This window comes from Sciurus carolinensis, chromosome X (assembly GCF_902686445.1).
Source record: "Sciurus carolinensis chromosome X, mSciCar1.2, whole genome shotgun sequence".
NCBI classification, from domain to species: domain Eukaryota; kingdom Metazoa; phylum Chordata; class Mammalia; order Rodentia; family Sciuridae; genus Sciurus; species Sciurus carolinensis.
This window is the reverse complement of record NC_062232.1, coordinates 126,414,898-126,430,828: the sequence shown is the minus strand read 5'-3', so window position 1 is coordinate 126,430,828 and position 15,931 is coordinate 126,414,898. Positions and strand designations below refer to the sequence as shown.

The 15,931-nt window shown below is 45.8% G+C and overlaps 1 protein-coding gene across 2 annotated transcripts in view; it reads left to right on the top strand.

Moving 5' to 3' along the window:
- Positions 1-316: 316 nt before the first annotated feature.
- Positions 317-15,931, top strand: part of Ids (iduronate 2-sulfatase) — a 40,851-nt gene continuing 25,236 nt past the window's right edge. For both annotated transcript variants that reach the window (XM_047536516.1, XM_047536515.1), the window contains exons 1-7: positions 317-564; positions 1,251-1,387; positions 2,010-2,187; positions 5,055-5,143; positions 7,463-7,663; positions 9,256-9,426; positions 15,655-15,781. In XM_047536516.1, the coding sequence (XP_047392472.1) occupies positions 459-564; positions 1,251-1,387; positions 2,010-2,187; positions 5,055-5,143; positions 7,463-7,663; positions 9,256-9,426; positions 15,655-15,781 (1,009 nt within the window). In that variant the 5' untranslated portion in view covers positions 317-458. The remainder of the gene's footprint in view (positions 565-1,250; positions 1,388-2,009; positions 2,188-5,054; positions 5,144-7,462; positions 7,664-9,255; positions 9,427-15,654; positions 15,782-15,931) is intronic.

Here is a 15,931-nt window from a genome sequence, read left to right as displayed (position 1 = left end):
TTATTCAGAGATGAGGAAAGGACACAGCAAGAGCAAAGGCAAAGGCAGGAAACTTCTAGCTGAGGATAGTGAGTCTCAAAACCCTCCCAACACCTCCAAAGATTCCTATAGCAGCTGTCTATCGAGGACCGTGCCGGCAGGTCTGCGGGTCTGCGGGTGGGCAAAAACCTTAAGGCTGCCTGATGGCTCAGGTTCTGCCCTTGGCCCCGCCCACTGTGGCTCTGATCACGCTAGGAACCTCACGCTAGATCCCCAGAGGCGGGGCGGGGCGGGGCGAGGCGGGGGAGGGAGGATGCACGCAGGCGCACTGGCACTGCAGCAGGAGCCCGGGCCTGTGGGCCCGCGGCGGCCGCGTCGCGCTGTCTTCCTGACAAGGCACCTGTGGCTGCAGCAGCAGCTGTCCAGGCTTCCATCCTCAGACCATCACTGCCGCCCTGAGCGGCGGCGCAGAAGCAGAAATGCTGTCGCCGTTTCCGCCTGGCTGGAACCTGCTCTGGCTCGGCCTGGTCCTGGGCTCGGTCTGCGCCGCCCTGGAAGCAGCAGCGCAGGCAAACTCCACCACAGGTTCCTCCCGCGTCCGCCCTCCCACCTTCCGTCCTTTCTTTGCTCCTTCCCTGCCCACATCCATCCCTGCCTCCCTCTCCTTCCTAACCGTTCCTTCTAGCCATCCATCTATATCCCATTTCTTACCTCCCCCCAGATTTTCACTCCTTCCAACCTTCCATCTTTTCCTTTCCTCATCTTTTGATGTCTCCATCCATCTGTTCTACCTCCCTTCCTCTATGCATTTTTCTGTCCTTTCCTCCATTGTTCCATCCCTCTGTCAATCCATCCTGTTCCCTCCCTCTGTCCTTCCAACCCTCTGGCAATACGTTCCTCCTTTTCCTTCACTTCCTCCATCTTTCCCTCTTCACATTCCTTCATCTTTTCCTTTCTCTCTTCCTTTTGCAATCCTTGCTCCTTTCGGTGGTCCATTCAACCCTTCATCCATCCTCTCTCTCCTTAAAGTCTGTACCCCCCTCTCTCCCTCCCAGGCTTTAAATTATGGCAAAACCTAACCTTACTACCCAGAACCCAGGATTCCTCTTTACATCCAACTCCAGCCCAGGCTGAGACCCAACCCTGGTTTGCCCACACCCTAGCTGGATTATCCAGGTGCAGGAGCCAGACTTGAGTCTCTCAGTGCCCTAGGATGAGGACTTTCAGCATCAGTGCACATGACTTCACCTAAGCTCCTCCCTCCTGTGCAGGTGCTCTGAACGTCCTTCTCATCATTGTGGATGACCTACGCCCATCCCTGGGCTGTTATGGGGATAAACTAGTGAGATCCCCAAATATCGACCAGCTGGCATCCCACAGTCTCCTCTTCCAGAATGCCTTTGCCCAGGTAAGTCTGGGAACCTCTAGGCACGGGTGTGTACCTCCTTTGTACACTTAGGGTTGGGGCCTTTCAGCTAATGTTGGGTGGTGCTGAGTGTGCCAGGTCCCTGCTTGAAAGAGGGAAGCATATTCTGGAAAATGGTGGTCAAGGGAATGTGATTGTCCATGTAAGGAATCTTGTGCTGCCTCACCTCATTGGGTGGAGTGTGCCCTGGCTCTAAAATGTTCAGGGCCCTGGCCAGCTTTCTCCTGGTAGGGGGCACTGCCTGGTGCTACAGAATGCCACCCATGGGCAAGGGCCAGCCAGACAGCTATGGTGACCCTCCTCCCCAAGCCCCTTTTCAGGAATGCTTCCAAGAATATCGCCCACTCTGGGTGACTGGGGACACTGTCTCATTGGAGGATACAAGCATCTGCTTATTTGAGGGGCTGATTGTTGCCTTGTCTTGCCAGGAGGAAGCAATCTCTGGCACCTGGGTGAGGCCCAAATCCCACTGGGTGGCTTTGAGATCTGCATGACTCAGCCACCAGGCTGTTGCTGAGGACCTGGGGAGGTTGCTTGGTTACCCTGGAGATGGCAGACACATTATGCTGTGATGATGTTGACCTCTCCTTCTGCTCCCTAACAGCAAGCAGTGTGTGCCCCAAGCCGCGTGTCCTTCCTCACCGGGAGGAGGCCTGACACCACACGCCTGTATGACTTCAACTCCTACTGGAGGGTGCACGCGGGAAACTTCTCCACCATCCCCCAGTACTTCAAGGAGAATGGCTACCTGACCATGTCGGTTGGAAAAGTCTTTCACCCTGGTACTGCTCTATGCCCAAAGTCTGAGTTCTCCTGTTCTGTGCTGAGTGTGGGAATCCCCTGCTGGGTATGGGACTGTCTCTGTAGACAGCTTTTCTGGCTGAATGCTTGCACTTCTGCCTTTCTAGAAAAACCACTTCTCAGCTTGGCTTCAGTTCTCAGCCAAAGTGAAAGAGGGTAGAAAGAGTCTGGCTTCCTTTCGGAGGCTGGAGGTGGTGCTCTGGGGCTCCTCTGTCTCCTCTGGTGGTAGAAGGGTGCTGGGTGGGGAGGTGGTAGAGCTGTGTGTGAGTCTAGCTCTTGGCCTGCCCCTCTGCCCTGTGGGGTCCCTGTCTGTGAGGGAGGGGTCGGGCATGCACATCTGGGGAATTCCTTGTAACCAGTGCTACTGTGTGGGCTTATGTGGTGAAGGCACTGCAATTTGGTGTGTCTTACTTCCCACTCTCAGTGAACAATATCAGAGTAGGAGTATAAACTGCTACCTGAGACCTGTAGGGTACCAGGGACTCTCACTCTCCTTTGGTACTGGGGTTTGATCCCAGGATCACTTTACCACTGAGCTATATCACCAGCCTTTTTTTATGTTTGTATTTTGAGTCATGGTTTCACTCAATTGCTTAGGGCATCCCTCAGTTACTGAAGCTGGCCTTGGACTTGGAATCCTCCTGCCACAGCCTTGTGAGTTGCTGGTATTACAAGTTGCGTCTCCACACCTGGCTATACAGGCTTTAATACCACAAGTAAAATGTCAAAGCCTAAAAAATAACCTTTTTTTATTTGTAGAAGCAATTTATGATTACACAAATGGAAACTGTAACCTAAAGAATATAGATCACTTTTATTTCCAGCATCCTAAGATAGGCTACATTTTGATGCTATCCTTATTCTGGGCATATTATTTTTTTTCTGATTTTTCTCATGTGTACAGGATTATATCCTGAGTTATTTTAAACATTTCCTCTTAATGTTCATAAAAAATCATTTTTAATGACAGTATAGCAGTCTAACATACTGTACTTTTTTGGGTACCAAGTTTTTTTTAGGTTTCCATTGGGATGATCATCCTAGAAGCAGATTGAACTGCTGATGGGCACTAGTACCAGGATTCTGGGCACCTGGGTTCTAGTCTCAGCACTGCCACTTCTTAGCTGTATGGCTTACATTGGGAAAATTGTTTATCGTCTTTGAGCCTTGGAGTCCTTATCTGAAAAGCTGAAGTTATAACTATCTTGACCCACCCAGAAGAGCATCCCAATGTAGATAGATTGTGAATATGGAAGGAAAAGCTTCATAGGGTTTGTAGTACTTATCATGAGGCTGGGTGACAATGTGAACATTTTCAGTAGCTTTCTCTTTGTACACTGGTTATATTAGCAATCTTAGAAATCTTCTCCCAGAGGCTAGCTGACTAGTCCAGATTGAGGATAGCATTGAACTGGGCTAAGTCAGGCCCATTTTGAAAGTAACTTTGCCATGTATCATATTTTCTAGTCAAAAGTCCTACATTAGTCAGAGTTTCTGCGGTTTCATAGTCACATCACAATGCTCTTTGCCTAAGAGGGAAGTTACAGTTTTAGATAGAGAAGGAAATACAGCAGAGGCAGGAGATTGGGCTTCTGGAAGGGAGGCCAGAAAGGCCTGAGTGAAATTGCTTGACCTCCTTCCTTATGATTGGCTTTTGGGCTCTGAGTGTAGTATCCAAGTTTGATCCCACAAGCTTGCCTGTGGTCGGTCCTTTAGGAAACACATTTTTCAATTGGGCCTGTTTACAACACCTATTCTGTCAGAATTGGGCTTGCTCAAGGATGGTGGTACCAACCACTGAGTGCCAAGAACATACCACTTACTTTGCTGGCCTCTAGCATAATCCTATCAATAGCAAACAAGGTAGGTTTTTATCATCATCTCCATTTCCTTAGGAGGAAATTGAGGCTTGCACAGTAGTTTACCCAAGGAGGCATAGGTGCTAAGGTACAGTGTCAGGATTTGACCCCAGGTCTGTCAGCCTCCTGTGTGCTCTTTCTGCCATGCTTGTTGTGTCACTGGGCCCTTCACTCAACACCCCTCCAGTCCTATGTCCTCTGGTGCTCCCTGTTGGAGCTCTAGTGTATTCCTGTGCTGACCATGCTCTTTCTGACTTGGTCTTGCCTGTGATGTCTCTGCTCCTCCTGTCTAACTACCACAGACAGCACTTCCCTTCAGATAGCTTGCAGACCTTGCTAACTTCTAAAGACCCTCCTTGACATCCTTCAGTGGACCCACCTCACTTCTGTGTCTTGGGGCTCCCTTATAGAGCACTTCAGTCAGTCCATCCTTTGATTTTTTTTTGTAAACTGTAAACGTCTAAGCTTAGGAGTGGGTTTGTGCTTCAAAACCAAGCACTTGATTTTGGAGTCTGAAGGCATGGGTTTGGGTTCTGGCTCACTTACTTGATGTCTGATTGGCATTGGGCAAGGTACAGACCTCTGAGCCTCCCTTTCCCCAGCTGCCTCATGGTGGTGAGATTGCTCTGCTGCTTCCTACATAGGGTGGGTGAGAGGCTCCAGTGTGGGTTCTAAGGAGTTGTGCTGTGCTGTAACAGCCTGGCTCATCTTGTCCTTGTGGGTCACTTCCACAGAGCCTACTACAAATCTCCAGGGCTTAGGGACCAGGAAGTCAGATGTTCCTGATTCAAATGGAGACCTGTAGAGTTGTTGTTGGTAGGGATATTTCTTCATCTCACCTCAGTTCCTTATTTTATAGATGAGGGGGAATGCAGCCCAAGAGGGAAAGTTCTACTTCCCCAGTTGTTGACAAAAGTTTAATTTTGGGAGATGAGGCATAAAAACCCTTCATGTTTTATTTAACAATTTTCTTCTTCCCTTCCTTCAAGGTGTATCTTCTAATCATAGTGATGATTCTCCATATAGCTGGTCTTTTCCTCCTTATCATCCTTCCTCAGAGAAGTATGAGAACACTAAGGTAAGGTTATGAAAGGGTCAGTGGTCTGGGGAGAAAGCACTTTCTTTTTGTCTAGAAAACAAACTATTATGTATACTCCGTATACTTCTAAGCTGGTTTTGTCATGAGTTTTGTGGGTTTTACTTATGTTAATGTCTTGCTAGAGACTAAAATTGGCATATTTTAGCATTAGGCCCAACAGGAATAGTGGCTTCATTCTAGAACCTTAGGCTGTAGTGTGTCATACTCACTTAATTGTTCCTTGATGCTTACTCCAGATGAGCCTCTGTACTAAGGATTATAGAAGGTACTGAGACATGGGAGGGGGAAGGGGGATGGGAGCTCTAGGAACCTAAACCCAGAATGGTACAAAGGCATGTTGTCTGCCTGCCTGTCTTGACCCTAGTGCATGTGTTCAGCTGCTGAAACTTACAACAAAGGGTTTAACATTTTAGAGCATTAGAAGAAAAAGAATCTATAAAGAAACTTTGTCTTGGTTTGGAGGAATCCTCAATATAAAGGGCAGGACTGTGAAAAGACATGGGTCTTTGAGATGGGGCAGTAGTTGACATAGCTCCTGGGTCTTTGTGATTTGGAAATCATGGTCAAAACTGACTTTGGTCTTGTGGCCAGTATGACTGCTTTGGAAAATGAAGTGGTTTCATTCTGTGTGTGGTGTGGCCGAGGATCTGGAAATTCCTTGAGCTGTCACCTTATCCACTTAATGCTAACCCTGTTGCTCACAAGCCTAACTCTGTCTTTGAAATTGAAGATGGTTTTTTCCTTATTTTTTTCCTATTGAGACATAATTCACATGCCATAAAAGTGTCCCTTTTATTTTTATATTTATTATTTGTTTTTATAGAACTGGGGATGGAACCCAGGAGTGCTTTAGTAAATAGATATATCCCCAGCCATTTTGATTTTATTTTCAGACAGGGACTACATACATTACTAAGGTTGGCCTTGAATTTGCCATCCTCCTGCCTTAGCCTCCTGAGTCTCTGGGATTACAGAAAAAACTGTCCCTTTTAAATCATATTTTTAAGTATATTCACAGTTGTGTAGTTGTTACCCAAACCAAATTTAGACCATTTTCATCAACCCTAAAACAAACTCTGTACCCATTACCAGATACTCCATATTTCATCCCAATCCCTAGTCTGTGACATCAACTGATTTACTTTATTACTCTGTAGATTTACCTATTCTGGGCATTTTATATAAATAGAATCATATAAAATGTGACCAATTATATCTAGATTATTTGATTTTAGCATAATGTTTTTGAGGTTCAACCATGTAGTAATACGTATCAGTACTTCATTATTTTTTATGAGTATGTAGCATTCCATAACACCACAGTTTACTTGTCCATTTATCACTTAGTGGATATTTGAGTTCTTTTCACTTTTTGGCTATTAGGAATAATGTTGTTATCAACATTTGTGTTTTTGTGGACATTTAAAAACATTTTCTAGCCGGACGAGGTGGCAAACGCCTAATCCCAGGGGCTTTGGAGCCTGAAGCAGGAGACCATGAGTTCAGAGCCAGCCTCAGCAAATTACCAAGGTGCTGAGCAACTCAGTGAGACCCTGTCTTTTAAAATACAAAATAGTGCTAAAGATGTGGCTCAGTGATTGAGCACCCCTGAGTTCAATCCCTGGTATGCTCCCAAAAACCATTTTCCTGGGTATATACCCAGGGATATAATTGCTAGGTTATATAATAAATATGTTTAACTGTTTTAGGAATTATTGATGAATAATCTTTAAAAGTGGCTGCACCATTTTACATTTCTACCAGCAATGTATGAGGGTTTCAGTGTCTCTGAATACTTGCCAAAACTTGTTATTTTCTGTTTTTAAAACTTATCTCCATCCTTGTAGGTAAAGTGGTATCTCATTGTGGTTTTCATTTGCATTACCCTAATGATTAATTATGTTAAGCATAGTTCCATGTGCTATTAGCCATTTACATATTGTTTTGGAAATATGTCTATTCAAGTCCTTTGCCCATTTTTAATTGGCTTATTTACTTTTCATTGTTGAGTTGGAGATAAGATTTTTTTCTAATAATTAGTTTACTTGGGTTTCTTTAATGAGCTATGACTTGGAGACAGAGAATCAGCAGTAAGAAGCTTAACTGCTGTAGATTTCTGTCTCCTGCCTGGAAAAGAATTACCTCTCTGGTTTAGTTCTACTTCTGATGAGCCTATTCACTCTGTATGACTAACAGCTAAGGGGCTGGTGATATGAACATTAAATCTCTGTGTATAACCTTCATGGTTTCTATTTCTTGCATTTAAAAATCTGATGTTACATCATTTTGTTTTGAAAGACATGTAGGGGGCAAGACGGAGAACTCCATGCCAACCTGCTTTGTCCTGTGGATGTAGTGGATGTGCCCGAGGGCACCTTGCCTGACAAACAGAGCACTGAGCAAGCAATACGATTGTTGGAAAAGATGAAAACATCTGGCAGTCCTTTCTTCCTGGCTGTTGGGTACCATAAGCCACACATCCCCTTCAGATACCCCAAGGTGAAGAACTGGCTGAGGGCTGATCCAACAGCTACTACAACTGTGTTATTTGTTGAGGGAGGGATTTGTGTAGTGAAGGTGACTACATCTTGCCATCCCAAGTTACAAGGGATGCCCGATGGGAGCTACCTAGTATGCACAGTGGAGTGGAAGATAGGAGTCAGAGGTCAAAGCCAAGTAGTCTTAGAACATGTAAGGATCTTATAAGAAATGCTTGGCTTTCTAATTCTCCCCACTGGAGGTTTTATTTCCTTTCATTGAACTCAGTGTGCAAATGTTGGGTGGGATGATGAGATCATAGAGAAGTGAGCCAGAACCACTAAAAGCCTACAAGAAGGGATGGTTCTCCGGACATGTTTCCAGGGAATGTGAAGCTGTCTTCACCAACTGCCTTCCCTCTACCCCATGAGCCTTTCAGATTAGACGCCATAACCACAGGATACTGCATTGCTTGTTGGAAGCTCAAATCCTATTGCCTGTATAACACTTAGAGCATGTAGTAGTTTCCTTTTTATAATCTTTTTGGTTTTACCTATTATGTTTTCCTTGGGCCTGAGTAGCTCAACTTTTTGACTTCACAAAGGCTGCCCCTCACTTGTAATGAGAGCAGAGACCAGAAGGTATGCTCTTTGATGTTGCAGGTATCTTATTTTGACTGACATAGGATATCATGCCTTCCTAGCAGGAGCTGTCAACCCTCTTGATAGAATTATGAGACTTGCCTCTTCTTCTTTGCAGAAAGTAGTTGACAAAGCCGACCTGGCTATGAGCCTCTGAAAGTCCTGCTTATAAGGCTGGTCCTTGGTAGGCATCTGGGGACTTTGATTTTGGGAGTGTTGCCACCATCCCCAGAACTCATAAGTGTAGCTCACTATGCCTAAACTGTTTAGGTGAACATTAAGGTATATGCTGAATCCCTGCTTTCCTTTTAGGAAACTAGACTTTTGGTTTGTTCCAGCTTAAGAGTACCTACATGATCAGCCCCAAACCACATCGAGTTGCTTAGGCTTTGATGAGTTTCCCTGTCTGGCAGCATTTTATACATGTTATCACACACCTCATTGTTGAGAGAAGAAAGTGCATTTTGTGTGACTTTTTGGGAAGAGAACTCTAGAAACTTGTTACTGTTTTCCTCTAGATCTTGCCTCATGGGCCTTTTCCCTTTGCCAATTGTTTCTGGTATCTTTTCACTGTAATACACCATAGCTGTGGGTGTGGCTATATGTTGAGTCCTGTGAGTTGTAGAGAATTACTGGGCCTGAGAGTGGTTTGGGGAACCCAGAACACCTCATCACACTTCTGTGTACTGGAAGTGAAATAGGACAAGAACAGAAGGGCATCTGTCCATAGGAGGGAAGAGATATACCACTGCTTGGTTTGTAGGAAACAAAAGTTGCATGATTTCATTGCTTTTGTCATCTCATGAGGGTGACCTAAGGCCTGACTTCAGGTAGGGGATGAGTATTTGGGGCCATGATGTAAATGCATCTCAGGCTTAGAGAAAAGGCCATATAAACACCTAAAGAGCTACAGCCTTGTGCCATTGCTAAGAGAGTGACAACCTTGTGGCTCCATGTGTTTTTTTCCCTAAGGAATTTCAGAAGTTGTACCCTTTGGAGAACATCACCCTGGCTCCTGATCCCCAGGTCCCTGATGGCCTACCTCCTGTAGCCTACAACCCCTGGATGGATATCAGGCAACGGGAAGACGTCCAAGCCTTAAACATCAGTGTGCCCTATGGCCCCATTCCTATGGATTTTCAGGTACAAAGAACATATTTCCAGGGTGTATCAGGCACTGATACCATTGGTCAGTTCACTTTTTTCAGTGCAACATCTATTCCTTTCATAATATCTTATTAAGAATTTTTATGCACAGTGTTTTGCCAGGTGCTGGGTGGGAGGTGTTCTGTAGGACATGGACAGTACTGGGTGGATCAAGAGTCTCCTGGCCAGTGTTTCAACTTCCAGAGAACAGGGAATCCAGAGATTTGGTGACTTGCTACAGGAGGGATGGGAGTGAGGAAGCAACCTGGGTGAATGTCCCTAACTATGGGAGATGCTGTTTAATGTAAGTTACAATTCATCAATTATAGCATGTTGGCAACTCTTGAGCAGCCCAGAAGGCTCAGTTTGCTGGTACTGGAGGTCCCCTCTGCGGGAAAGCCTAAACTGGCACCTGTCACTCTCGAGTTGGCTGGATGACTGGGTCGTGGCACAGAGGTAACTGGGTGCCATCATGGCCAGTGCTGCCCAGCTATGATGACTGATATCCCTTTGCTATGATAGGGGGAAGAGCAGCCCCAAAATTAGAATTGTCATGCTGACTCATCATCTACCCTCTCTCCCATGTGAATGTAAAAAATATGCTGACCAACATCCTTTCCAGAATCTTCCATGTAGAGCCTTTACTTTACCACATAAATGCTGAGATAGGTAGGCTATAGTGAATGGAACATGGTAATGTTTTCTAAGTGTGTTTCCTGGAACACCTGCATCAGAATTGCAGGCTTGTTGGAAATAAGAGTCCTAACCCACCCAGAGTTAACACAGTCAGAAGCTGGAGATGGAGCCCCAAAATATACATTTCCCCAAAAGGTACATCAGTGATTCAGATGCACTCAGAAGTTTGAGAACTATTGTCAGAGATTATAGTTTAAACCTAAACAAAACCAACTCATACAGGTAATTCTTGCTATTCAAACCCATGTGACTTCTGAGTTTGCACACCAGAGTTTCAGGGGTGAGGTGTGTATGCTCCTCAAATCTATTTGATTCCTGAGCTTCCTGATAGCAAGTGGTGAAAGTTTGGAAAGCAACAGATTTGTCAGTTTGTTTATTTTCTAATATTGCATCTCTGGGATCTGATAATAAGATGACTCAAATTGTAGTTCTGAGGCTGTGTCTGGAAGCCTTATTAGCGACAGTCACTTAAAATGAACCTTTGCAATGGACTGGGTGCTGGGATGGATACCAGGTACTGGGATGGGTACTGAACATTTATTTAGGTCATCTGCTTTGGTCCGTATGGGAATCCAGTGAGGTGCCTGCCCCTTTTATTGTTAGGTGAGGAGACTAAAGGCAGAAAAATGACACTGGCCTCACTGTATGATGTTAGCATCAGGTGGAACTGGGTCACCCCAGAGAAATGTAATTAACCCCATGGTTGGGTTTTTCAGTTCCAAACAGTGTGGGTTCAAATTCACTTTCTACCCCATACCAGTTGTATGAACTCTCCTGAGTCACTTTATTTCTCTGAGCCTCAATTTCGTTATCTGTGAAATGGAAACAGTTTTCTGCACTAATACTAACTTAAGAAGTTTTCAGGGAGGACTAAAGGGTATATGTGGAAGCATCTAGGACAGTACCAGCTACATGATGAATTCTTCTTAAAGTTTTCCAAGTCCCTTCCTTGCACCTGTGTCTGTTCGACACATAGCAGAGAACGTGACCCAGAGGGAACCCTGGTTTTCTCAGGCCCTGCTGCATTAGATGTTCATGTCCAAGCCCCATCTCACTTCTCTCTTGAGCCTCTCAATTCTGTGCTCTCTTCAGATCCAGCCCAGTGTCCTCAGGTGTTTGCCATCTTCCAGGCCTGCTCCTTCTTTGTCACCATCCTTACCATGACCCCTTCAACTTGCAGCTCCCCACATACCTCCTGAGGATTTCCAGAGTGTGGACTTTTCCTTGATAGGCTCTGTCTAGGTGGACTCTTGACTTTGCTTCTCCCCTGAATCACTAAAGTCCCATAGCTGGCCACTTACTGTTCTTGCAATCCCCTTGGCACACTTGTCCATTCAGCCTTGTCCCACATGCAGTATTCTGATCATGAGACACTTGCATGAGGGCACCTGGAGACAATTCACACAGCCATGAGGCAGCAATGCACTCAGCTGCCCATCTGCTTGTCTTCTTTCCCTTGTTCAGTGAGTTTTTCCTTCCCATCAACTTTACCTGCAGCCTCTATGTCTGCTCATGTCACTTACATCTTTATTGCAGTTTCCCCCCTATGGGCTTATAGTGGCCCTATAGGTTTCCAAAACCTTTTCTTTAAGGGGGAGATCAATATTAGCAGTGCCCAGTTCAGACAGTATGCAATCCTACACCAAATAGCCCCTATGAGGACATTAAAAATATTGTCATAATAAACAGAATGAGTTCAATTATTATCTTCAGTATAACAAACAGATTTGCAATAAGGTCTGCAATTTCTAATGGAGGACAAAGAGGATGCGGAGGGGTGTAGGATGTAGCTGTTAATGGGATAAGAAAAGAATATATAGAAGTTCTAGACTGTAGAAAGAGTGAGTATAATCAAAAGAAGTTGGTTATTAGCATGCAAAAAGGGAGAAAGAGACTGAGGGAACAGGTCAAGAAAAGGAAAAGAGAGCAAGAAAAGTAAATAAATAAAAACTTAAAATTTTTCAATAAGGAGAAAAAAGAAAATCCACACTGTAACAGTCATATAGTATTCAAACCTCCCAGTCTTCAGTTGCCTGATGCATGAGAGGTACCTGACAATGAGCTTCCAGTCTCCAGCAGGCGTCTCAGGATGGGATTTGCCCCACCTAAAGATGGAAGATACAGCTTCCAGGATTATCCAGGATGGCTGGTCTGGCTTCCAAATGTGCTGGCAAATGGGGAGCTGCAGCTCGGGGTGTGGGTGTGGTTGGCTGGAGGTCCTGGAGGCGGGGTATGGTTGGTCAGGCAGGGGTCCTGGAGGTGAGGTGTGGTCGGTCAGGTTGTGGGATCCTGGAGGCGGGGTGTAGTCAGTCAGTCTGGGGGTCCTGGTGGCGGGGAGCAGTCAGTCTCTGTGAGGGCCCCGGAAGCAGGGAGTGATTGGTCGGGCTGAGGGATCCCGGAGACGAGGCTCAGTCAGTCCAGTCATGGGTCCTACGGAGCCTGGCTGTTGTCTCAAAATGGCGGCAGCCACATGTAACCAAACCTGCTGGTACTATGACAGTGAACTTCCAGGCAACAGCACTCCACTGGCACTCCACTGGCGGTCTGTGGTCAGTTTGCTGACTGCTGTCAGAAGATCGGGATGTGAACCTCGGGTAGTGGGTGATGGATAGGTGAAAGGCAGGCGATGGACAGGCAAGAGGCAGGCAAATGGCAAATGATAGGTGCCTGACAGTAAGCAATCTGCACTCAAAAAGGCCTGAATATGCTGGCATACTGCAGGTGATCACAGTAGACAAATGGGGTAAACAGTAGGGGATCGATAAGCAGCAAAAACTGCCTCACCAAGAAACAGATATCCTTTGCTTGAAACCCAAGTTATGGAGCAACAAGGAATGCAGCCTCCCTCTAGTCTGCATTCTTGGATCTCCCCCTCGCTCACATCTTTAAAAAGTACCTTCTCCTTTGCCCATGCCTATTTCTCCTCTTTACCTGCTTTCCCCTTCCCTTCTTTTTGCCCTTCCCCCAACTCACCTGCACTTTAAACAAGAGTAAGGAATGTTCTATTCTGCCTGTGGCCGTGGCTTCCTTGTACATTTGTTGTTCATTCTCTGCTTGGGTTTCTGCCTTCCCAACCTGCTAAGATCTCTCACCTGAGTGATTGCTGACCTTGTTGGTAAATAAAATCCATCCTTGTTGGTCTTGACCTTCTTTGAGCTCTGTACTACTTTCTCATCATTGACCAGCCTCATCTCTTCTGGAACCTTTCACCTCCTGGGCATTCTTGCCAGCCCTCCTGGGCCCCCTCTGATCTAGTCTCCATGGCAGGCCCCTGTTTTCCCCCACTTACATGCTGTCCTCCAGGGTCAGTCTAGGTCCCCCTCTTTTTTTCTCCTTCTTGCCTGTGTGACTCATCTGAGACCTGCTGACAGTTGACTCCCAGAAATACCCCTCCAGCCCAGGCCTTGCTTCTGATTTTCAGACATGCATGTTAACCTGCCTTTGAAGGCCATTCCCAGGAAGGTGACTATGGAGACTTCAGCTCCAAAGATTTTCATATAGTCAGGCTACCACTGTGTTCTGTCTCTTCTTCCTCTTCCTCCTCTTGTATCTCCCTGCTCACCACATGCCTGTGAATCATGCCACTAGCTGAATGTGAAATCTAGAGTCACCCTTGGATTACTTATCCCTTCCCTTGCCCTGCTTCATCCCCTTCTCCATACCTGCTTGCTCTCCCCAATTTCCTCTCAAATCCACCCAGTTCTCTGGATTCTTCAGCACATCTTTCTGGTCCAGTGCAGTGGGTCTTGCAATGTTTTGTTCACTCAACAAGTTGTTGAGTACTTCTTAGGAATCCAGCAGTGATCTAGTGATACTTGTCTAAAGCCACTGGAATTTGTATTCTGGGCTATTGCCAAGGACTTTTATTAACCTGTAGCCCAAATTGCATCACCTCCTCACCTTGAAAGACTCCAGAGACTCCCTTGGCCTGTAGCCTGGGAACGCTGCTACCTAGAGGGACCTACTAGGTCTATTTCATCTGGCTCTGGCCTACCTTTTCAGTGTAATTTCCCTTCCCTGCCCTCCCCTGTTATTCTTCAGCCCTAGGGATGCTGTGCTTTGTCATGATTCCACATCCCCCAGCCCCTGCTTAGAACATTTTACCCCCATTTGTTTGATAGCAAACACCTCTTCTCCAACGTGAAACCTTCCCTACTTTCCCAGCTAGACTTGAGGACTTATTGTCCTGTGCCAACCCTGGGCTTCACCAATGTTGTATGTGTTGTTTCTCACTGGTCACTTGACTCACTAGATTTGAGAACCATGCCCACTTATTTATTGCCTCATCTCCAGGGACCATCAGAGGAAGGAGGGAGTACCCTTGTATAGGGCACAGACATTCTGACTGATGTCTTTGGTCTCCAGGAGGATGGAAGTGCTCCAAGTTACAGACTGAAGACTGTCTCCCAGAATATATAAGTAGGCCAGAATTCAGACTAATCCTTCTAGAAGATTAGATGTGCATCTGTTCCCTTATCACAAGTAGAGATCGGAGCAAGTCTCATGATTGCCCTTACCCTAGCAGTGATGAGAAGCTGGCAGGTCCAGCTGATAAGGTAGAGGCCATACATGTAGCAGAGGCTGGGGCTGTCTGGTAAGTTAGCAGCTCCCTAACTTCTTACCCCTTGGTGAGGGGCAAAGGGGGATTCATCTTTTTCATTAACATTTGTGAACAAGCCTGGGGGTGAGTCAGCCTAGGAGGGGCTGATGGCTTCTTTACTTCAGGGTATGACCTCGCGGTCCCTAAAGTCTCCTGGGTGGAGGAACTGTGACTGCTCCTCTCTTGTTCTTCAATTACTCTTCTCCGGCCTGTGGAGAATTTTGGAGAAATAAGCTACACGTGAAAGTTGTGGCACAAAGATAAGCAATTGCCATCTTTTGCTGGGTGTGAAAGTGGTCAGAGCACTGACTCAGGATTGTTGTTGTGGGTTAAATTGTGACTCCCAGCAGATACACTGAAGTTAGAACCATAACTACAAAAAGGCCCAATCCTCCCCTAGAGCCATCAGGCAGAAATCTCCCTCCCTACCCCTTGACATCAGATTTCTAGCCTCCAGAGCTGGGAACCAATCCATTTCTTCTGTATTATGCCACCCAATATATGGTACTTTGTTGTGGCAGTCAAAGGAAATGAATACCACTGAGTTGTATCTTTGGTGCTCATCTCATCAGAGGTTGTGGGGCCTATGCATGAATAGGCTGGGAAATCAGTTGCTCCATACACATTCCTCTCCCGGAACCCACCAGAATATGTGAGGGAGACAAAGGAGTAGTAGATAGCATCCATCTTCCATGATATGTATGGAAAAGTGAAAACTGGCTCACTTAGAAATGAGTCTTTGGACATGCAGATTGTGTTGACTCAGTGGGTGAGGGGATGCATGAGGTAGGGTGTGTTATTTTTTAAATGAGGGCATCAACAGAGGAATTGGAACTGGGAGAGATGCTCAGGTGGACATTATCTCTGTGTATGCCACAGCAATTAAAATTGCTCTCACTCTCATTGATTTTTTTTTTTTTTATTTGCAGCGGAAAATTCGCCAGAGCTACTTTGCCTCTGTTTCCTATTTGGATACGCAGGTTGGCCACCTTTTGAGTACCTTAGATGATCTTCAGCTGGCCAACAACACGATCATTGCATTTACCTCTGATCATGGTAAGCATTTTTGAAACGCCCTCGTGAGTCACTCAGAGCATCTCAAATTTCCTGTGAAACATGCTTTTTAAATTTGCCATGTACATGGGCATCTTCTAATTTTTGTGAGTCAGCAGTACCCTGAGTCTAGGTTCTTGGGGTGTTTTTTGA